At 42.7% G+C, this 24,708-nt stretch overlaps 1 protein-coding gene across 1 annotated transcript; it reads left to right on the top strand.

Annotated features, from left to right (window-relative positions):
- Window positions 1-467: 467 nt before the first annotated feature.
- On the top strand, window positions 468-22,279 carry GRPR (gastrin releasing peptide receptor). Its single transcript, XM_005516661.2, has 3 exons — window positions 468-1,416; window positions 18,445-18,796; window positions 21,289-22,279. Exons 1-3 carry the CDS (start codon window positions 998-1,000, stop codon window positions 21,679-21,681), a joined length of 1,164 nt encoding a protein of 387 aa, XP_005516718.1. The 5' UTR covers window positions 468-997; the 3' UTR covers window positions 21,682-22,279.
- The last annotated feature ends 2,429 nt before the right edge of the window (window positions 22,280-24,708 follow it).

The following is a 24,708-nucleotide window of genomic DNA, read 5'->3' as shown; positions in this document are numbered from 1 at the left end:
TAAGAAGGTGGGATGGCTTTTCTGAACACATTGATTGCAGGATGAAATTAACTGGGTTAGGTTTTGGTTGGTTGGTTGAATTGTTTGGGGCAGGGCTGTTTGGTTTGGGTGAGTTTGGGGGTTTTTGTGGTTTGTTGGGGGAGGTGGCTTGGGTTTTGTTTTTTTCTTGCGGCAGGGGGAGATTTGGGTTTGGTTGGTTGTTGTTGTTTTTTTGGGGCGGGGAGGGGGTGGGGAGGTGGATGGCGAGCCAGTGACGCACGTCGGGAGCCCTCAGTGATGAGATGTGTATTCTTTCACCTAAAGAGTTAAGGGCGGCGCTGGCCGCCCGCCCTTGCGGCGCTGCCCGGAGCATCCAGCAGGCGGCCGGCGCTCCCCGGCGCTCCCGGCGCTGCCAGCAGCCCGCGCACACCGTGGGAAGCAGCGCAAGGGCTGACGTCCAGAACATCCCGCCTATGGGATCCCAGCCGCCAGCCGAGCCCCGCTTTCCCCCCTCGCTTTAAATCCGGCTGGCGAGCGCAGGTACCGAAAGCGGGAGAGATTGGCAATGCAGCGTGACAGCAACTCCCCAAAGTTCTTGCTTTCTGTGACTCCCTGCTTTCGGACTCGGAGCTGCCGGGCAGACCTGAAGCTGGGAGTTTAACGAGCCGCGTTTGCGAAAATGCCTGCCACTTGCTGGTCCTTGAATCCCATAATTTGCCTTCCAGAGGTGAGGAATACTTAACAGCTAGAGAAGTGGAGGAGGAAAAGGCAAGTTTCACAATTCAAACAATGCTAAAACGTTCTCCTTTCACCGTATGGAAACGGGACCGTGGACAAAGCTGCAGGTGCTTTTTGGTTTGGTTATTGTCAAGATGTGTCACAAAGTAATATGACTTTTAAACTCTTCTGACTGTTTAAAGCCAGCAAGGAGAAGCAAAATTAAAGCAAGAAATTAATTGGAGGAGTTTGAGGACTTTCAAAGAAGAAAGCTGTTTTCTGAGAAGAGCAAAGTAGGACGATGGCATCTGGAGAGTGCCTTCTGCTAGACCTAGAAACAGATAACTTCATTTTCTATAACATCTCTGTCAACCAGAGTGCAAACTTCTCCCTGCTTGGGGAAGACTGGTTTTACCCAGCATTCCTCTACGCCATCCCCACAATCTATGGGATCATCATTCTGATAGGCCTTATTGGCAATATCACCTTGATTAAGATCTTCTGTACTGTGAAATCCATGCGAAATGTCCCTAATTTGTTCATTTCCAGTTTGGCTCTGGGAGACCTGCTGCTTTTAGTGACTTGTGTGCCTGTGGATGCCAGCAGGTATCTTGCTGATGAGTGGCTGTTTGGCAGAACAGGATGCAAACTTATCCCCTTCATACAGCTCACCTCTGTAGGGGTGTCAGTCTTTACTCTCACTGCTCTCTCTGCTGACAGGTAAGCTTGGCTGCTGTTGCTTTGGAAAGAAGCCTGCATATTATTACTCCATAAAATGCACAATTATAAAATTGTATTTTCAGGTAAAAAATTGATTTTTAATGTAATGAGGGAAGAACCACCTAAGGTGATTTCTGTGCACATTAGCTTACAACTTGAGAAGGATGCAGACTGAACACAGGATACTTTTTCTAAACTAAATATTTGTGCAATTTAGCTAATAGTCTACATTAATTCATAGAGAGACAAGAACAGATCAAGTTAAAGACCAGAGAGAAAAAATGTCATTAATGAAGCTCTGCTAAAAGATAGCATGTTCATATTTGCCAAAAAGATAATTGATCCATACTTCATGAAGTGTGAAGGTACTGGAGCAGCAATTTAAAGTGCAGTGAGAATCAATTCTTTCTAGGGGCTTGCTTTCTTAAAGTTAATAATATGTGAGGCAATATTTCATAAAATATTTTTTCAAATATTCAAATGAGCTTGCTTGAAGCCAGGAATTGCAGTTGCCATAGCCAGTGTATTTCCCTTGGTTAAACAGTTTGCCCCTTATCCAATCAAAAGTGATCTGTGTTATTGGTTCAGAAACTTCATTTTCCAATAATGTTTAGTAAAAAATAATGTGTAGTAAATATGCTGGTTTATTTTCTGGATGCTTCCAAGAGAGATTAAAGAATACACTGTCACCATGCTGAAGTGACACAGAAGTACTGAGTGAAAAAATATTTCAGTTTTGTTGTGATCAAAAAAGACATGGGAATTGTAACCTTGTGTACAAATAAGTGAAACTAGGTTCCCTTTGGGTAGTCTCTTGCATGACACTGTCTCTCACTAAGCTGCTTTAAAACATCAGACTACTTTTGTTCAGATTTCAATGTAGTTCACACACATATTTCAATATACTTTTTGCAGTCTCAATGAAAGCAGATAACTCCTCGGTGTTTCAGAGACAGAATGGTCAATATGTTTGTCCTCTCCTCTGTGTTGGGATATATAAAAATAGCACTGTTTGTCCCAGTAGCAGATGACAAACACACCTATGTGTAGATAAAAGTCTTGAAGCAATATGCTTTAAAGTTCTGTGAAGATAGGAAAACTGCACTAGTGAAAGGCCACATGCACTTTTGCTCCTGAGTTTGATGTGGTGTCTGGTATCCCTCTGACCACTCTGAAGAAAATACTGGGAAAACAATAAGTATCTCTCCAGGAAAATGCATCTTTCTAAAGCTGTAATGTAAGTTGTTTAAAGAGGTGTAAGGAAAAGAAAAATGCATTGTAAAGAAGATTGTGTTAGAGATATTTATTGCTATCTGATCACATGCTACATAAAGTAAACATTGCAAATGCTTTCACTGAGCAGCACATCAACAGCACTTTTTGCCTGAAGTGGTAGAACAGAACAGAAAACAGCAGCTGTGCCAAGCTTGGGATTTGGTGACTTCAAGTTCTGAACTTCAGCTTTATCAGGAACCTATTAACCATCATGCTGCACTGATGATCAAATGTTTCCATTTACAAGGGAACATTTTACCCTCTTCTAATGCATCTGTGGTCCACTACAGAAGGATATAATAATGAAAGTTATAACTTTGTTAAGTTTATGATCCAATATGCTGTGCATTGAAGCACAAGTGTCCCTTATCTGTTAAATTTGCTGAAGTTTCTATTTTGATAAATTAACAGCAGAGCTGGATTAATTTTGTTACAAAATAATACAGTCTATATTTTGCAGCTCACAACCCATTAGTCTATTTCCTTAAAGCTGTCACCCTGAACTCAAGACCCCAGGATTAATCATTAGGGAAATAACCTTAAAATGTGAAAGGAAAACTTCCAAAATGTGAGTCAAATGTGAACCAGCATGGTGATGCCGGCTAGGGGCTGTGGAGGGTCTGGAAGCCAAACACCCTGCTGCAGGTGAGATGCTGAGCCTGGCATGTGGGATGGTTTCACAGACACTCACTTCTGATGACAGACATGGCACTGCATGAAGGTAAACAGAAAGGGGCATGATGGTGAGATGATTAATATTCAGTGATGTGAATCCTACCCGAGATGCTCGCATGAGGCATGCGGATGTCCCTGTTACCATTAATCAAAGCCATAGATCATATGAGAGAAAGGCCTCCTAAAGCTCCTGCTGTGAACAGCATTACATGACACTGTCTCCAAGGAAAGGGAGACTTGTCAGTGTACTACAGACATTTTGCCTATAATTCATCATCTGCAAAGAATTATCATAAAACCCCCTTTGTTTCAGCATCCTTCCATTGACAAAAGCAAATGGAAACAACTGCTGGCGTTACTGAATGTATCATGGTGATGCCTAGGGAGACATCACAGGCAACAGAAGTCTGTTGTGTAAAGAAAAGCATTGGAGTGTGATACAAGAGGGTCATTTCCAGAGACGTGACCACTGAACCACAGGGTGAAAGGCAGTGGGTAGGTGTGATGGGCAGATAGAGTATATGAGAGTGAGTGAAACATTTATGCTACAACAATGATACAAATACTCCTGGTTGCATTGGATTACCTTCTGAAAATGAGGGCCCCAGTTTTAGTAGCTTTTTGCAGTCACATCATCAGTGCAAGAATATATGTCTTCCTCAGGTGTATTTTTATTTCCATTTCCACTCTCCCCTGTGTTAGGAATCTCTCATCTGCCAGTGACTGCAAACTCTTGGCTGAGTGCCAGTCTCCAGCACAGAGCACCTAAAGTTGCTCAGTGGTTTGACCTGCCAGAATGAAGGGTTGTCCAGAGCATTGACTGATCAATTGCAAACTTCTCAAGGAGAAACAGAGGGACAAACTACTAAACTCAGCTTTTCCTGCAGTGGGAGCCTCCCAGCCTGCAAGTGCTCTGTGTAGGTATGGACACAGCTGGGCATGCCTGCACAGGTTTGAGCAGGAAGGGATAGCCAGAGGGTCCCTGGGTGCTTAGGATGGCTCTGTGTACAGTCATGAGATTTCATTATTATTTCAGAAAATACGTAAGAAAGGGCGAGAAAGAGTTAACAATAGCACAAATTTATTTCCTCTGGCTGCACAGTATCTGCATCTGGCTGGCTGCATTTACAGGAGCAGTGGGAGCTGTCAGATGACACCTGTTTTCCTGCAAGTGTGTCAAATTTTCAGGGCAGCCAGGAGAGGGTTAAGGCATGTGCTGTGCTTCCAGCCACCGTCCATGAGTGATAAGGCGCCAGCGCTGAGTGTACAAGAGCAAGGAAACAAGCAGCCCATGTGTGTGGTGATGTCTGTGTGTTTAGAAACACTGTAAGTAAGGTTGGTAGGGGAAGGATATCTGTCTGCCCTGCTGCTCTACACTGTCGAGCCAGTGGTTTCTTCAGCTACTGCTCAGTTTATCCCAGAAAAAACGGGAGTTTGGGTTCTTCCCTCCTCCTCCCCCTCCTCCTCAGTGCAAGGATAAGGGGGACAGAGGCACCCGTGAGAGCGGTGACACCTGGGCTTCTAGCCCAGGCAGAAAAGCCAAGGCTGTCTCAGCAAGGGACAGGAAATTAAGGAAAATCTTTGCACAGCAGGACGAAAAGCAACTCTTTAATTGCCCATGTCATGGGAGACATCTTCATTTAATTGGCTTTCTCTCGTGACTGACAGGGCATATACATTTGCATTTGAATTAACCAGACTGTCAAGCATTGATCATAGTTCCTCACTGTTAGGCTGACATCCTAAAAGATCGAAATGCCCTGGTGCTCATGCAGGGAACCCTTCCTGAAGAAATGCTGTTTTTACAAGCACACAGCAGAGTAAGTGTAAAATGTAATTGGAGTTTACAAGCAGCATCTTTACTTTAAGCACCTTGGATTATGTGGATTCTAGTACTGGAAAACTGCAGCATGCCTGCCAGCCCGAGCTGCCTGCAGTGCTGTAGTGGGAGTGACAGTGTAGTGAGATATGTGGAGTGACATTACACGGGAGATTGGGTGGCTTACAGTGGTAAAACCAGCTGCAGACTGAAGGGTTGCAGTCAAGCAGGACACCTGAAATGAGGATGTTAGCTTTGGAAATGTTGACCTCAGTGCCTTGGGTGCAGGGATGGATGCAGGAATGCTGCCGGGCTCCCAGCTCTTCTGGGTCCCTTGGAATGCACCACGAACACAACTTTTGATGTTCTTCTGAACTCATATGACAGTTTGTTTATCTAAGAAATAAAACTTTCAAACAACACTCCTAAAAAAAGAAGCAGTGCAAGGAAAGAAACAAACAAATCCAGAATTTCTACAAACACACTTTTAAACATGCAAAAGTCTTTGTTTAGTGGACTCATCTCTTCTGTGATTTAGATGTCTCCAGCCCCTAGTATTAATATTACCTACAACACTACAGGAGGTGTAATATCTACGTGCCAGTTCATTTATTTTACTTTACAATCACTGGTTTATATCTCCGCTAGAGGACTAAGGGAAGCATGCCAGCCTAATAAAAAGCTATGAAAAGTCAACAGATTTCCACTGAGTTGATTTACATAATGACAGTTTTTTAAAAAACACCATCAGTTGTAAAGTGCCAAGTCCATAGTAGTTAAGCATATATTCTGGGCGTTCTAGTCACAGTATTCATGAAATAGCTTCAGGTCACTAAGGCACTATTTTGGAGCATGTTACTTGTGCTGTAATTTACTCTGCAACCCCAGGAAGGTTTCAGGGGGGAGCAGAGAAAGCCACTCTGACCTACCAAGACAGCCTCTAACACAGTCAATGCATGTCAGCAGAATGGAGTTTGGATCCACTGATGTGACCTCATGATCTCAGCCAAAACTTTGGTCCCTCCAAGCCAGGGAAGAAAACTGGAGGGACTTTGGGGCCCAGCCCAGAGCCTTCTCTTGCACTGAAGCACCAGGCAGCCCCACCTCCACCCTTGCCACTGGCACAGTGTCTGTGCTGCTGCCTCTCACATGCTGACAGATGCAGGGTGATATACACATATCTCCTTCAGCTGATGTACAAGAGTCTTAGATCCTGGTTTCTGTCCACTGTGTCGATATAATATAAACACTCTTTACACCTTTAGTTTTAGCTCTTGTTTCCTCAGCCCCTGAATCTATCTGCACCAAGAGCTACTGATCAAAAAACACAAATTTTCTGAATGTCTTGATTAATCAGAGCAGATGGCCAAAACACAATAGATGCACTTCAATAACCAGGAAGATTAGAGCTTCCATTTATAGCAGTGGGACTGGTATGGAAATCTGAGTTTAGAGTCAGTGCTAATGTGCTAGAGACTGTCAATATTTAAGCAATCAAAAGGAAGAAAAGTCAGATTACCTATTGTTTACATTTCAGTAGAACCTAAAACCCCCAATCAGTTGTCATGGTCTCCTAGTACGAGGTGCTGTACACACTGTTATTAAGGAGAGCAAATTCTCTCTGTGGAGAATTTGCCGGCTGTGTGTCCCAGCAGTGGGCTTGGATTTTACCATCACTGCTGGGAGATGAGCTTACAGTGCACCCATCAGTTCATGTCTTACTACTTGATGTTCAAATGTGGATAACAGCCTGGCTGAGAAGAGTAGGAGGTAGCTGAGATGAAAAAGTAGAAGCAGGCACAACTGCTCTGTGAAGCCTCCAGTAACTGCTTTGCTCAGAGACGACCCTTGCAATAATTTGTCTTGCTTTATTTTGGAAAGAGACTTCACCACTGTCCCTATGGAGTTCCCTCACCTTGTTTTTCAGCAGTTTGTCACCCAGGTGCCCACCTCACCCCATACAATCTATGGCACCGTGGGCCATGATCTCCTGCCCACAGCAGGCTCTGCAACCCCCCACACAGTGACTGCTGCATAGGATCGCGGCAGAGCAACAGCTTTCAAAATCCCTGTGCCATGAGGCAGCAAACAGGCACAGTGCTGAGGCACCTGAAGGCATCCCAGCAGCAAGCCAAGTGCTCTGCTGTAGAGAAAAGCAGAAGGCTGGAGATGCCTTGCAGAAACTCCCCTCCTAATGGCAGGCTAGCAATCAGTTTAATTGGAATGCAGAAAACTGTGGAGCATCAAAGGGAGAAGCATTGTCAGAGCTCTGCCCATCGTGTCCTCACTTGCCCTCTGTCCAGAGTCAGTCTCTGCAGCTCTCTGGGAAGGCAGGACAGAAAACAGTACCATGACACCCTGAGAGAAAAAAAAATGTTTCTTCACACCTTCAGGCAACCCTGAAGCATGAGATTGAGACATGAATGTTCAAATGACCTGGGAGAACCAGAGATGTGGACTAGACCAGAGACGCAGGACTAGGAGATATCTCACTAGCCATCAACTCAGCAGTATTTCTTGCCCACACTTGTGCACAGAGAATATTGAATATCTGATAGGACTTGGATTAAAACAAATCTTCCCAGTGACATGAGGCTGTTTTCCCTGTATTCAGACTAATGGTGCATATATCACTCTGCCACCCCTTGTGTGTCTGGCACTCTGTTACCCTCTCTGCTTAGAACTTGTGTCATGTTTCAAATCGAAATTTGTCTAACCACTGCATAATAACCTAACTCACAGCAAACCTGAAAGGCTGAGAGAGTTGGGGTTGTTCAGTGTGGAGAAGGCTCTGGAGACACCTTATTGCAGCCTTTTACTACTCAAAGGGGTTTATAAGAAAGACAGAGAGGGACTTTTTACCAAGTAATGGTAATGGACAAGGATGTAATGGACAAGGAGAAATGGTTTTAAATTGAAAGACAGTGAGTTTAAGCTAGACATAAGAAGAATTTTTTTTATGATGAGGGTTGTGAGGCACTGGAGGGAACTTGCACAGAGAAGTGGTGGATACCCCACCTCTCAAAGTGTTCAAGGCCAGCCCAGATGGGTCTTTGAGCAGCCTGACTTTACTGAAGATATCCTTGCTTATTGGGGGAGGGGGGTTGGGCTTGTTTATCCTTTAAATGTCTCCTCCTAACCAAGCTATTCTATGGCTCTATGATTAGAGCAGTCAAGGACAGCAATAGATTGTTCAGCCCCTACATGCTGCTGAAGGTTCATATACAGGTGATGATCTCTTATGACACCTATGTTTATTGAAACCAGAGAAAGGATTTAAGCATTGTGTGGCTTTGCTTTATATTGAGTTTCACTAAAGCCATGAGATGAGAGTTTTGTGAAATGAGAATCTCATTTTGTCACATGCAGGGGACTTGCTCCAATGTCTTCTTTTGTCTCTTCTTTCCTTAACAGAGCACTATTTTTTTGCATCTTCTGCTCACTGGCTTGTATATTTACTATTTTACACATAACTGAGTTAAAATGGTTTGACTTAGACTATGGCCACTTACCTCAATGACTCTACAGCATTCTCAGTCTGGTTAGCCACTGTGTCATCTGCAAACTTTTCCAGCAAAGGTTTTACAGCCTGCTTAAGGCAGGTGATATGCACAATAAATAACACTGCAGCTAGAGAAAGTTCTCAGGACCCAGGCTACAAACTGTTCCACACACTGCCTTTTACCACCTTGATAGATGAATATCTAGGGGAGCATGGGGCTCAGGGTCCCCACCTGGAACCCCCCCTTCCCAGAGCAGAAGTCCTAATTTTAACCCTTTCCTGTGGGAGTGGGACAGAGATTGCCTGGATAGGAGAGGGAGGACCACATGGACCCTGGTTCACGTATGTGTGTATCTGCATGCATGATCACCCATGCCAACGTGCCCACGAAAGCTGCAGCTCCTCTGTACACCAGCATGGCCCACATCCCCTATCATGTTGTGACAAGATAAAAAACCCCTGACATCTGCTGTGTGTTAAACAAGATAGACATATTAATTATCACCTGTTAGCAGGATTAACCTATCTCTTATTCCCTCTACAGCTGGCCTTGGGCAGCACAAATATTTGCAATTTTCTTGGTCACATCATCCAGCTTTTCTGAACATCACATCTTTGAAGCCAGTTCTCCACTTCTGAGGAAATCTACCACTTTTTCAAGATTTGTAAAAAAATTAGCACCAGCTGTTCCTCAGCTAGTTCCTTTAGTACTCCTAGGTGTAAATTATTCAGGCCTGCTAGTGTGAAATTAGTTTGTGTTAGCAGATTTTGGCTCACATCTTCTTAAATACAGCTCACAAGTTTTCTGCTACCTCTGTAGAACTGCACACATAGTATAGAACCACATATATCTCCTGCTCATTTAGTCCTGAAGATGACTACTGGGTTATTGCTTTTCACTTTGTCTCATTGTTGTTCATATCTTCACTATTTATGTGTATTCCCGACTTACTGATTTTTTTTTTTATTCCTGATGTATTTAAAGATGCACATTCTGCCTGTTACAGAGTGACCTTTGTTAATATGTTGGTTCCTTCAGCTTTCCTTATCAGTCACCAACATTTTAGAACTCCAATACTTGCTGTCATTTACGTTGGCTTTTTTTCCCATCTGTTGCATATTGATTTTTGTAATTACTTCTTTGAGGTTTTAGCATGACTCCTCCTTTTCTGTTATCCAGGGCAGCTTTTTGCCGTGCTTTTTTCATGACAAGGAGGGAGACACCAGGGAGCAGGCTGGAAGTCAGCGACTAATGTCCAGTTAGTGATGTCCCTTTAGATTTGTGTTGTGTTTGTCAACTCAGTCAGTTGATTTGAAAGTTGCTTTTAACTTTAGGTAATCTCCTGCTCTGAAGTTAACAGAATCATAGAATCATAGAATCAAAGAATGGTTTGGGTTGGAAGAGACCTTAATGGTCATCTACTTCCAACACCCCAGAAGTGGGCAGGAACACCTTCCAGTAGACCAAGTTGCCCAAAGCCTCGTCCAACCTGGCCTTGGTTCTAAACATATATAGCTTTTTATTCTATTTCCACAAAATTAATATAAGCACACTGCATATAGCTTATGGAAGTGCTAATTTTTAGGGCAATGATGAGCTCTTCTTTCTCTGTCAAAACCAGGTACAGTATTGATTTATTGTACATCACAGGCAGGACTTTTTGTGTTGAGAAGATGCCATTTTTAGAAACTCAAATGAATTTCTATAACTGGCTCTGTGGGATATCCAGCAGTTATGCCACCTGCTTGGATTACTCAGTGATTCTGTCTTTATGCACCAAAGATGGTGCTTTCAGCAGAAATAAGGCAGATTCTCTAGTGAAATGAGGGGTCCATGTCTGAGGCCTCAGCTTTAGTTGCCCTGGTCACAGTTCAATCCTCAGGCATGCAGATCTCCCACTCCCAGGCTGCTGACATCCCTGGAGACTTGGGTTGAGGCTGTAGAGCCTTGGATGGAAAGCACCCCTGGGGCTTGCTCCTTCTCATGCCTGCTGGTCCCTGTGCCAGCACCAGTTCTCCCAGCTGCACTCCAGACACTCACCACATTGCAACCCCGACACCAGCTCCAGTTCTGGTGCCACATGGCATGAGCAGGCACATCCCTCTGGCTGTACCCAGGCACTGAGCATGCAGGAATGTGTGCAGTGCTTAGCTGGTGTTGGGGAGCAGTGTCAGAGTTCGGTGGTTTTGAAATTAAAGGATGCTTCCAAACTGTGTCCAGAGTGGCATCAGATCCAGCATTGCCAGCTGGGCAAGGAAGGAGATTGTCCCGCTCTGCTCTGCACTGGGGCAGCCTCACCTCAAGGGCTGGGGGCAGTTCTGGGTGCCACAATATAAGAAAGACATTAAACTATTACAGAGCATCCAAAGGAGGCAACAAAGATGGTGAAGTGTCTCAAGAGAAAGCCATATGGGGAGTGGTTGAGGTCATTTGGTCTGTTCAGCCTGCAGGAGACTGAAGGGTCACCTCATTGCAGTTACACCTTCCTTGTGAGGGGAAGTGGAGGGGCAGGCACTGATCTCCTCTCTGTAGTGACCAGTGACAGGACCAAAAGGAATGACCTGAAGTTGTGTCAGGAAAGGTTTAGGTTGGATATCAGGAAAATTCTCTTCACACAGGGGGTGGGTGGGCACTGGAACCAGCTCCCCAGGGAAGTGCTCACAGCACCAAGCCTGACAGAGCCCAAGAGACATTTGGACAATGCTCTCAGGCACAAGGTCTGACTCTTAGGCTGCCCTGTGCAGGGCCAAGAGTTGAACTCAATGATCCTTGTGAGTCCCTTCCAACTCAGCATACTCTGTGGTTCTGTAAATGAATGGGTCCCAGCCCTGCTTCAGACAGTAGGTCTCACATCTCTTCTCAAGGAACCGTGAAGCTGGCCCCACTGAAATCTTTAACTTGGCATGAGGCTGAAGATCACCTTCTGGGAATAACTACCCTGGGGGTAAAGGTGTAAAGGTGTAAAGGTTTTCTGATGTCCATGGGACTCACGCTATTTCCTTCCAGTAACATTTTAACCCATTGTTTTTTCATATGTATAGTTAATTTTTGGAATATTTTAGGCTGTGGATGGTTTTATGTAGGAATAACACATCCACTATCAAATTATTAGTGTTTAAACTCTCCTTCCCAGTATGTAGTGCAGTTCAGTGGTCTCTAAAATACTCTGTCTTAATTCTGAATTTAGGCATTCCTAGACTGAGATCCTTATTTGTCCATATTCCAGGATAATGTAGCAGTATGCACTGAATTTTGAACATATGCTTTAAAAGTAAGAACTGTGCCACTTCCATCAATGCCTCATTTTTCTTTTCATTTAAATGTTAAATTAATAAAAAGAAAAAGTAGGCAGTACCTGACAATGTATTTAAGATTTGCCCATTAGAGATGTCTTTGTGCCCATATGCAATTTACTGGAGATTTTAATAACAGATGTTCACTCAAGAATCATGCATAATAATGATAATCTTAACTAAGTATGCAGAAAGCAGATAGACCCAGAATAGGTTGTCGGAGTGTGTTGATGGGTTAGACAGTCTAGCAATTTTGTGGATTTACTGAATTGTCTTCAGAGCTATAAATATTCATAACATCCATGGTGGAAACAATAAAGAAAGTTTGTGGCATTGCATTTGTCATAAATTTCTTGGTGTATTTAGTAAGACTTCTCTTGCTTTCCAGGTGGAGCTTCACACTCAACAGAGCTCCATCTTCTTCATTTAGGTAGCTTTTCCATAGCATCAATTTTTCTCTGTTGTCTGAGGCTTTTTTGCATGGTAATTGAGCCAGTCCTTCATATTTTGTGGGCAAAACAATAATGTGATGCTTGTAGAACATAATTGCAAAATCTTAATGAAAGGATTTTTGTTTGGTCTGTTCTCAGGCCAGGACCAGACCAATGTGCCATTAACCTTACAAACGGGAACAGATGATTGAGGATCAGAGGGACTGCAAATTGCACTTTTCTCACTGTATCAGTTGCAAGTGGGAGCAGAAAAAGTATCGGGGACATGCTGACTTAGAGACAGTTTTTCCATCATTACCACAGGAAGTCATGGCAATTTCAGGAGCTCATTTTCTAGAACTGGAGGAACTCGGTGTTTTCACTTCTCAGCAACTGACGTGTCTGTTTCTGTAAGACATCAGTCCATTTCAGCCAATCCCTTTTTTTTATTTAAATTTGAGTTTCAAATTAGCTCAACTTCTCAAAATAGAGCACAGTTTAAATAGATTCAAAACTTTGTAAGTGGATCTCTCACTTACACTGGATTTCACCAGAGAGAAAGAAAGTGGCAATACGTACATCTTTCCACCAGCCTAATGCAGTCTAAACAGTGGGACCAGTAATGAAGCAAGGGTGGGCAAGGCTTCTGAAATCTTGTTTGAACAGCTTTTAACACACTGGGGTTTTAAACCATTATTCATGTGCAGGGCACAGGATCTTTTTATGTAAATGGAGTAGGGCGTGGTAACATGATATTACTGGGAGGAAACTTTACTTGGCAGTTAAGTACTCCTGCAAATTCATTTTGGAGGGGCACTGTCCCTTTTCTCTGGAGGAAAGATGTGCAGGCCTTTTTTCCTCTTTTATTTCTTGCAAGTGTGAGGTTAAGCTGTAGAAAGGTGGACATGCTTGGAAGGACTGATATAGAAAAGGGCAGTCCTCTGTGGCAGAGCCTATTTCAGCCATTTTCTCTCCCTACACTCCTGGGTCATCTACATTAACTTTGCTTGCTGACGTAAGGGAAGGGAGAAAGGCATTAGTACAAAGCAGTCATAGAAGAGGAGAGCAAGCTGAGGCTGCCTACAACACCAGCTTCTCCACACAGCATAAAGTTACTTCCCTTAAAAAAACCACAAAATCAGAGACTTAGACATATGAAGCTAAATTAATTTAAAATCCCAGGGAAACATCTGATTGGCCTCCCCATGCTTCAGTTGTTTTCATTTAATTTTTGTGGCTGTTGTAGCAGGCACAAATAAGTGGATGAAGGATGAAGCAAAAAGCTGTGAAAGAAGCACTGAGGCTGCAGTGAATAAGGTCCTTTCTCCCACAGAGAGAAAAATTGCAGCCCTTCTATGCTTAGAAATGTATAGGCAGTATGGCTTTGAAGGCAAGGCCTGTTTTTTGCTTCAGGTGGTGTGTATTTTCCTGGCTCAGCTAAGGAGCACAAAGATGGATAAAGTATTTTTGTACCAACAGAGAAACTGCATGTAGGAAACACTGATATCCATTTGGGGCCGTATTTGGGTTGGTATCTTTGGACGGGGTATCTGTAACTGTCTTTTTCATGCTACAGCTACTTTTGTGTTTATATTTGAAGCTGCAGCTTTTGGGCTAAGTGCATGGTATTAACCAATGTTTGCATACTCCAAGTACATTAGGTGACACTATCTATCATTAGTTACATTATTATTAACACAGGGAAAATGACACAGTTCTCCTTTTCCCCTGGCATAGTAACCTCAGTGGGAAAAGTATTTACCACAGAAAGACCTTGAGTGTGCCACTTTTTAGTGGTTTATGGTCATTTCAGTAGTTTCATTTGTGAGAAACAATTACTCAATGAGCACGATAGAGATCCTAAGGGATGTGTAAAAAACATTTTCAAGGATTCAGTGGAGATGCATATGCTCTGTGGGCTCCTACCAATCCACAGTGATTTTTTGGGATTAGGTTAAGAAGTGATCTGGGTTGAAGCAACACAATCACCAGCTTGCTCTTAGAGGTTTGGATCCTGACCAGGGACAGCACCAAAATCACTGTGGCTGGTGTGGAGAGAATTCCTTAGCAGGGGAATCCTCTCAGTGCCTCATGAATTGCAATTATATTAAGCACACTTTGGATAGTCCCATTAGTAATTTATTTTGAGGGATTCTTTGAGTGAGACTACGAGACAAGGAGCTGACTGGCATCCATCCTGGCTGGGAGGTCACTGGCAGCTGCAGTGTACAGAGCAGGTTGCTGCTTCACGAGTGGGAACAGACAAATTCAAAGGCTGAGCAGTAGTAAAGGTCAGTATCTCTTCCACACTTGCAATCAGATCAGCAACCCAGTCATTTTCATCTGGGCTGTTTGACATGAGTTCTTGACTATATCTTTTTTTTATTCAACTGAATCTTCAGAAGGTACATATATTTTGTTTTGGGCTTTGTTGCAGTGCATGAATTGTACCTCTGGCTTTTAAACTTTTTCAAAAATTTCTTTAAAAGATGATAAGAAAAGGAGTTTAACTGAAAATAATATATATATTTAAAACAATAATTCAATAATCAGAGACTGAATGTGTGAACAGCAGAGGTGATCAGTCCAGGGCCATGTCTGGATCTATTGCAGACAGCAGAGCATGCAATGTGGCACATACTCTCAGAGCCCATGTTACCACCTGGGCTAAAAATAATGCCATGGTAAGAGCTTTGCATGAAAGCTCAATTCCATGAGGTCCATGGCTCCTATAAGGTGTATAGGTATATTCATCAATGTTCCCTTCAAAGTGGATTGAAATACATTCTGGATGTTAAATACAGGAAAGTTACGTGCCTCAGGCTAACTCATTGAAAAACAAATTGCAGGGGACAAAGATGTGGAAAGCTTGAAATATTATGTGACATACAAACTGGAAATACACATGCTGAAAAGCAGAATGAGCTGCTACTCAAATCCAGTCTACCTTGATGAAGTTCTGAAGAAATGTCAAATAAAATTCAGGTTTGACCCTGCCAGAAAGTGGTATGGAAAAGTAAAGAAGTGAAGGCATTTCTGAGCCCCACTCAGAAACCAAGCAGGAGGTGCAGCTTTTTCACACCCTGAATACCAGCAACAGGAAAATCCAGTGGTGTCTCAGCCCACACACCAGCCTGGGGGGCCAGCTCCTCACCATAGCACCCCCTGTGCTCTCACCAGGAGCAGCTCCTGCAGCTGCTGCCCAGAGCCTGGGCTGGTGTGGCAGAGTAGAGCTGCTGAAACACAAACTGGAGACACCCACTGGCACATCAGCAAGGTGACTGGAAATGGGGATTCCTACCAGATCAGTACTGATCAGTCACACATCAATACTCAGAGACTGATCAGTCACACATCAATACTCAGAGACTAACACAGATTACTGGAGATTTCTGCTTAAATCAACCCACCATCAAGGAAGTCACGCAGATAGTCAGCAAAATAATTTTATTTGATTTTCAGGCTATTAAGAAAATACCTACTTGTGTTTCTGCACCTGAGAACTTACCTTTTCAAAACCTGTTTCCTAGGTTTGTTTCTTCTGTTTTGCCTTTCTGTCCTTTCACTCCCATGCTCTGGGTCTACACTGAACCCCTTCCAAGCAAAACCTCTCTCGTATCTTCTCTTACATCTGCTGTAGGAGGCTTTAAAAGTATACTAAATGCCTAGTAGCCAGTGCTAGCATTCCTAGACTTTTCTTATTATGTTCTGTCCAAACTAAAATTTTTGTAAATGCCATCTCTGATTAAAATGTACCAATAACTTAAAATGGAGTCATTTTCTAGCTCCCCCAACTCTGTTAATGTTAATAAAAATTAAAGTTTCTCTATATTCTTTAACTTATCCATGTTCCTGGAACATAATACTGGAAACTATTCTCTCAGCTGTCTATATTTTGTAAGACAATCCCTGAAATAATCATGCTAACATGTCATGTTGATAAGCATACAGTAAACATCTGTGGAAAGACCTTTGAATCAACTAAATTTGCTAATACCTTGATATATTATTAATTTCTTTCTTTAAGGTTAACTGAAGACTTTCAGTGAACTAATGTTTCTGTCAATAATCTATATCTGGTCAATACTATAAACTGAGCTATTTCAACACCACTCCTTCAGTAATCTGCCTAGCACTTCTGTTTTATGACTGCAATACCCAGAGCATCATATTTGTTTAAGAGCCGTGACGTTCTTCACCTGAGTTTATGATCTGGTGCTGGAAGATGGTGCTCTGTGGTATGACACCACTTAATCCCCAGTTTTCAGAGTGCAAGTTAAAGAGGTGCCAAGCAAGCTTTAAAAATACTGTGTCTAGATGCTGCAGCTGGAAAAAAGAAGGGCTGTAGAGCTTGGAGAATAAGTGGTTAAACAGCAAACTACTGAGCACAGTGTTTGTAGTACATGAAAGGAAAAATCCTCCACACAAGGCATCTATATGAAGAAATACCTGCAAATGACAAAATGTCTAGATACAGTCTTCATAAAAATAAGTATGTAACTATGTATGTACTTATGTATACATGAATACACATGCATAAAAATATGTGTATGCATTTAAAATACATACAGAGATACGCAGACACATATATACCTACATGGAGGGAAAGTTAGGTATGCTGAGCAGGATATTGCATATAATCAAAAGTTAAATGCATGCTTACCCTGCAAATAAAGCAATTACCCAGGTAAAACAATGCAGGACTGATGGAATCCTCTTTCAAATGCTGAGCTGTAGGATAATGCAGGCTATAGCAAGTGGGGAGTCATGGAGTGTCCGTAGAGCCTGGGTTTGTGCTGCTGCATGGAGGAGCCCTGGGGTGCCGCCCAGACCCAGGCAGGGTGTTGTGCTCACTGCCTCTGCTTCCATCCTAGTGCCCAGTTCAGCTGTCTAAAGGAGGCAGGATGCTGTAAGGAGCTTAGAAATGGACTCTGGAGCAGCTGATGGGATGTACCCTGCCATGCCAAAGAGGGCTGGGACAGCCCAGGAGCCAGGCACACACCAGTCCTCAGGGAGAAGCGACCAAGGGGGAGCCAAGTGCACCATGGGCAGTGAGGCAGACCCTGGAAGAAATAACCAACAGTTTGTAACTCTTATTTATAATAATGGCCCTCCATGCTAAGTTGTGAAACCTGTAGATATAATTAGGAAGGCCTAATTATATTTTTTTTTATTTCTACTATGTTGCTTAAGTGCATATGTGAGTTGAGGCTTGCTTGGAGCGTCAAATCCTGCTGGAGCAGGGCTCCTGCACATATGAAGATCTGATGTTTTCCATTCCTCTCATTACACACACAAATTTCTAATAAGTTTAATTCTTTGATATTCTTGGGTTATAAAGTACAATTTTCTGAAAGTCTGAAATCATGAAAGACAAAATTTCAAATCCAAAAATCTCTCTACGTATCCAGAATAGAAAGCAATAATGGTGTATTTTTCTGCGAGACTCAGCAGTTCTGGCTACTTAACCTGAATGCACTGAGTTAGGGAAAACTCTTGTCAGCTGCACTACAGCAGTTAAGCAGGCAACACACTCTCTGTAGCTTGAGAAAAAATAAGATTTGCAGGAGACCACTATACTCACAGCTTGAAAAGTGTGGCAAAATCTCAGCCCAGTTTCTTTCAACACTATTCTGTAGAGTACACCCTATAAAGGGTGTCAGATGTACACTTTTGAAGAGAAGTCTATGGTTGCACTTCCTGTTTTAATGCTATTTGGACACATATTAATGTCATTAATATTAATTAACATGTTAGTGTCAGGGAGGCCTGTGCTTTGTCAGGTCAATTACAAATTAAATGAACTCCTAATCAATGCACATGAAACTGAATGAACTGATGACAGGTGGCTCTGGTTTAAATTGAGAAATCTATTGAAAATACTGAAATTAAAAACATCAGAAAAAAAATCCAGTCTTGAGTAAATAATGATTTTGTGTTTTTATTCTGAATGGAAGGGAAAAACAGGACTACTATGCTTGAATGCTGAGGTCAATAAATTATTTCCTTTTTTTGTTTGTATGTTTCTTTAGGTATAAAGCTATAGTAAGGCCAATGGAGATCCAAGCATCCCATGCACTGATGAAGATTTGTGTGAGAGCTGCTATAATCTGGATTGTATCCATGTTGCTTGCCATCCCTGAAGCAGTATTTTCAGATCTGCACCCTTTCCACGACAAAGGGACTAATAAAACCTTTATCAGCTGTGCTCCTTACCCTCATTCAGATGGGCTGCATCCCAAAATTCACTCAATGGCATCATTTCTCATATTTTATATTATTCCCCTTTCTGTAATTTCAGTGTATTATTATTTTATTGCTAAGAATTTGATCCGGAGTGCTTACAACATCCCCGTGGAAGGCAACGTGCATGTGAGGAAACAGGTAGAGATTTTACTTTCTTCAAAAATCCACATTCTCTATGAATCTGGAAGGAGAGAGGGAATACAGGGAAATTTATACTGTGACAGACCGTGTCTGTCATACTGATTTTAATAGATTAGGTGGGGTAAAAGAATTAAAATGGATGAAAGGAGCCATGATACAAGGCTAAACAGTTAAAGCATCTCCTCCTGTTTGTAAGTTCAGAGACTTTGGCAGAGTGGTTACCATGGCAAGCATAGCAGGAGACCCTTGCCAAAGCCTGGGAAGGTATTGACTAGGATGCAGGGGAAGGGGCAGAGCAGATGCAGTGTTTGCAGATGGAGGCAAAGGGGTTATGTGGGAGAAAATCAAAACTTCACAAAGTTGCAGTCAGAGAGAGGACCTTGGATAAAGCCTTGCCTGTTTCTAAACAGTCTATTTACCTTAACATATTTATCTTACTTGCCTTACCTCTTCTTTTTACTGAAATGTGCTGCAACCTCAGCTAAACTGACACAAGCCATTTATAGCTAGCAATTGTCCACTCAACTGCACCCAGCTGACACCTCCACCTTAGGATGACCCAACACAATCATCTTACATAGCCTTCAGGTGCTATGCTGAAGCAGTAAGGGTGTAAAGACTTGGGTTTTACTCATCAAATGATGTGTGATCCCTGAAATCCTTATCATTTTTCCCTTCTGGATGTGCATGAATCTTTTCCCCTGCAGGCCATTTCTCTGCTGATTCAATGGCTGTTTTGATTAGTGGCAGTAAAGTGAGCAGTACAAGCAGCCCTTTCCCCTTTGGTTTAGGGGAGAGAGCTCTAAAGCAAGCAAAAGGCCAGGCTGGTCTAGCACCCTCCATCCCTCATTCCCGTCCTGCCGTGCATTCAAGTGCTATATGTCTCCATCTGAGATAACTGGTATCGATTTCTTTACTGCATTGCTTCCTTTCTTTATAGTGCAGATGTGGCCTCAATAGCCCTATATCAAATTAAGAATACATTTCAAAAGAATATATGTTTAGCTAAGGACAGCCCTTTCTCAAAGGATTTAATTTTCAGCCTGCTCGCTGGAGACATTATCACCTGGTGCATGTCAGTCCTTCCTGAGCTCAATGGCCTGTTTTTAGTCAGTGCCATTAAAGGGACACAAAATAAAGTCAAAATGGGCTTGCTATGTTTCTCCTGCCTGGTTGCTGCTTGCAGCTGTCCTGAGAATAGATCAGCCTGTGTAAAATGCTCAGTTTCTGATGTACCTGTGGAGCTTGGAAGCAGCGTGAGGACGGGGCAGTGTTCTGGGAGTCTGGCCAGGTGCTGTGGCCACAGTGAGGCAGGAGCAAGGGCAGCAGGGCTGAGGCTAGGAGCAGTTGCAGGCCATTCACGTAAGTATACATAAGTATAAGAAGTGGGATGCAGCAAATTCCCTAGGAGTGTCTGGGAAACATTAGTGGGATTACCACAGAGGAGAACATTAGGGAGCCCTAAAAGGTCAGCAGTTACATTTTCAAATCCTGCAAACTCTGGCTGTGCAACCTCTCCCAGGGAGACGTGCATTTTAGCAGGTTTTTCTGGGCAACTCTGTCTGTCCTCTCATTTTGGGCAACCTCCTTCACGGTTTTTGTGTTCATTAGGAAGAGAGATGTGTTTTTCAGTGGCTTTGTTATCTTAATGTGCAGCACTCATGGACAAAAAGACAAGGTATGGTTTACCTCAACTCCCCTGGGTTGAGCAATACCTTTGGGTTGACTCCAAACCTGTAGAAGTAAGTAAAACAAAAGCTGGTCTGCACAAAGGTTATACTGTGTGCTAACTGGCTTTGTGAAAACACCTTTCCCTGACAAAACTCAGATTATACCAAGAGGTGGTCATCCATCTCTTCACCACCTGTAGCTCTCTCCTGATGGTTCCAGTGGTTTCAGCTGAAGGGTCTACCTTGCTGCTGCCTTGGTGTTCCTCTAAGTACAGAATGTCCTCTCCCGCTTTCTCCATCTCCTTCAGACTCAGAGTGCTGCACTTGGTCTCAGAGGGCTGTGAGCTGTTGACAGCACTTTTGTATACATACACCACATGGCCCCATGGCAGAATGTCCTGCCTGTGAGCTCTGAAATATCCCAGACTCCTACACAATAATTAATTATAATAATAGTAATAATAATAAGGTAATTTATTAAAATTACATATGATTGTATATATTATGTGTGGATAACTAATGCAGATTGTCCACACTTTTGTTGCCAGAGCTGGGGTTTTGCAAAGTTACAAGCCATTGGAATTTTATCTCTAAACAGGAAAGGAAAGACTTCTTATGTAATAAATTTTCAGAATTATTTGTTTATAAGGGAAGGGGGTTGACGAGAGACAAGGATAGTTCTTGACTGTTTACCTGCAGTCCAGATTTCCCCGCTCTGGACATGCCACCTGCCACATGTTAGCTGGAAAGCAAAAAATAGTCAGCCCCTGGTCTGAGCTAGGAATAGCAGCTAATCTGTGTTTCCCTTTCTTTGACCAGATTGAATCCCGTAAGCGCCTGGCCAGGACCGTGCTGGTCTTCGTGTGCCTCTTCGCCTTCTGCTGGCTGCCCACTCACATCATCTACTTATACCGGTCCTACCACTACTCCGAGGTGGACACCTCAGTGCTGCATTTCATTGCCAGCATCTGTGCCCGGATCCTGGCATTCACTAACTCTTGTGTCAATCCCTTTGCTCTCTACTTGCTCAGCAAGAGCTTTCGGAAGCAGTTCAACAACCAGCTGCTGTGCTGCAGAGCTCGCCTCCTCATCCGCTCCCACAGCATGGCCAGGAGCACCACACGAATGACCTCCCTCAAGAGCACCAACCACTCCCTGGCCACCTTCAGCCTGATCAATGGCAATCACATCTGCCACGAAGGCTGTGTCTAAAGGGTGCAGTCAGAGACATCAGTTGCTGAGCGTGGCTGCTGGACTTTGCTCCGTGGGGATGGTGAGCAGCGCACGCACGCTTGCACACGCGCATGCAAGGAGGTGTGGTGTGCTCAGAGGAGCTTGAAGCATCCAGCATTTCATCTGGGGCTGAGGTTGAAGCATCCAGCATTTCACCCTGGACTGAGGCATCGCCAGAGCATCAGATCATTGAGCACCAGCCCACAGGATCTCCCTGGGAAGTGCTGCTGTGCTTTCAATGAGAGCAAAATGGGCACCTTAAGATCAAATCTTTTTTGGCACTGCAGAATCTTCATCACTTCCTGCTCAATCCCAAATTTATGCAGACTTACAGCAGTGATAAAGACCATATCAGGTGCACACAATTTGTCAGAACAGTTGCATTCATCATGTTATGGTGTAATGTATTTTGACATAGAAATAAATCCATTTAAATGAGGTAAATACTTTTACAAAGGAGTTCAGCGTAGGTCATTTACAGACTTTCCAAGTATTTATTAATGTTCTGAGTACAGTATTAATTCATTGTCTAAAAGATATCAAAAGTTTACTGGGGCATGTCTGTGGTCCCATCTGAAATGAGCAGTATCTTACACCACGTCAATGTGAAAGCAGTAACGTGAATAAATGTGAGTTGGAATATGTTTACAGCTTTCAACTGTGTGAGCTTTTGCCGTGTTGTGGAAGAGACAGCAGGGCAACTTCCAAGCATTACTGTTTTGTTCTTCCTGTCTTCAAAGGTATGATATAGTGAATGTTCCATCACCTAAGTGGTACCACAAAATTTTAGCTGGGTTTAACTAAGGGCAGGCAATAGCAGAAGCTGATGTACATCTATTTTTCATGTAGTAGTGCTTTGTAAAGCACTAGTTTTTCAGCAAAATCTATCAGCAACGCAATTTGTGATCTCCAACCTACATTTTTTTTCCACTGTCTTCACAGAAATCTGTGGAGACAGAGCGACAAAACTGGCTAACAGATTGGAGAAATAGGTCCACTCTAACATTTGCTCCAGAACAATTCCTGTGCCAGGTACCATCTATTCTGGAACAGGAGCACAGTGTCCTGCAGATATCAAACTCCTGAAGCACCTGGGCTATAAGACACTCAACAAAGCTGCACACCTGATAAAAAAAACTGCTGCCAAAGGAGACCATAAACCAATCACTGTAGCAGAATATGCATTTTTTTTATGGCACTTACCCTCTTTGATGATGATCCTTTTCATTACCACACCAAAAGATAAATGAAAGCTGGTAAAACTTTGTCCTGAGTTTGCTCTGTGTTTGTAGAAAAAGTCATGTGTGCAGTGTAAAAGCACTCAGCCCTGTGTCTGCAGCTGCTTTGGGATGCTGGTGGGAGCTGCTATCTCCAAGGGCTCAAACAGGCTCTGATGACAAAGGCAGAGCTCTGAAAACTTTGGCTGATTTTCCCTTTTGTCCTCTGGGTGAGACTGGACACGCAGGTATGTAAGCTCAGGATGGGGCCCCACCACTGTGCTGCTAAGGGTAACACTGCCCTGTTCCCCCACCAGCCCTGGGCACTGCCACCTGTGTGTCACCCCCTCCTGCAGCCATAAGGGCCCCCACATCCCAGTCAGGTTGAAAACTAATGGAATGGGCTTATTTTACAGATGAGTCAGTTCCCTTGCTTGGCTGACTGTGTCACTATGATGTTAATTTCAGTTTACTAAGCTATGCGAGGTCCTCATTTATTTAAAGTTTCAGTGCTTTCCTTAATCTTTACTGTGAAGCCAGTTACAGCACCAGAAGCTCAGTCTGCAACCATTTCAGAGTTTGTTTGAGTTCCAAGCTGTTTATGACATTTCAAAATGAGAAAAAATTATCTGGCCTAAGGTATTTTTATTAAATATTTTCTTTAGCCTTGTAAGAATTTAATCAAAGGCAAGCAGGAATTACATACTTCAACAGCAAACACACCAGGTGCGCTACACAGTGTGTCCTCCTGTTTGGTAACAAGAGATTACTGTTGTTCTACAAAAGACTTCAAAAGTTTCTGAATTTTTGTTTCTGAGGGAAGGGGCTAAAATCATAAATCATGAATCATAAAAATGAAAAAATTGTAAATATGGGGAAAAGAGCACTGTTATAACTCCCTTAGGGCTATGCTGAATCAAGAACCCTGTCATCCTGAGAAAGGTGGTGAAGAGCTATGAAGATTTAGCACTGTAGATTTTAGTAAGTACTATTGATTATACACTTTCCTTTGAAAGAGAGCTAGTGACTCCTCCAAGAACAGAAAAGATGGTTATGGCTCTGGTCTGAAAAGTGCTTTCCAGGAGTGCAGCTGCAGGATGTCCACATGTGTCACTGCCTCACTCCTACCTAAGTTGCTCATTATTATTTAGTGATGGACTTGGCACTGCTGGTTGAACTCGATGACCTTATAGGCCTTTCCAATCTTAATGATGCTGTGATTCTATGATTCCTTTTAACTTTGTTTTTGCATCTGATAGGCATAAATTTAGAGGGAACTCCATGCAAAATGCAATCTTTTCATCAGAATCTAAGATACATACAAGTTATTTTAATATTTAGAAAATTAGATCAAGTCTTTTCAAATGAGTTGTCAATTTTCATTAACATTCTTCATTTTATTCAGATCCCTGGCTCCCTGTTCAATACCATTAAGACAATTTGGTGGGTCTGTGAAAAAAAAATTACATTGAAAAAAGTTCCTTGCAAAAAGTATTTCAAAATGTATTTCACAAATTTGCACTCATTTTTTAATACCATTGAAAGAGCAAACCTGAGATCGGAATTGTTTCTATTTCATCCTCATATTAAAATAATGAAAAATATCAATGCAGCAGGTGAGGTTAGGGAATGAAGGAGGATTCAAGAAATTTTTCTGAAATATCACAGAATGTAACTAAAATATTTGTAGCTGCAATTTTTCATGTGTGTTTCTCACTCCTTGTCTCATTACCTTGGTTTCAAACACACGATGTACTTTACACTGCTGCAGCAGCCTGATCCCTTATCG

This window comes from Pseudopodoces humilis, chromosome 2 (assembly GCF_049639895.1).
Source record: "Pseudopodoces humilis isolate 2021_Gansu_Grassland_sample_001 chromosome 2, ASM4963989v1, whole genome shotgun sequence".
NCBI lineage: Eukaryota > Metazoa > Chordata > Aves > Passeriformes > Paridae > Pseudopodoces > Pseudopodoces humilis.
This window is presented reverse-complemented; position numbering and strand designations above follow the sequence as displayed.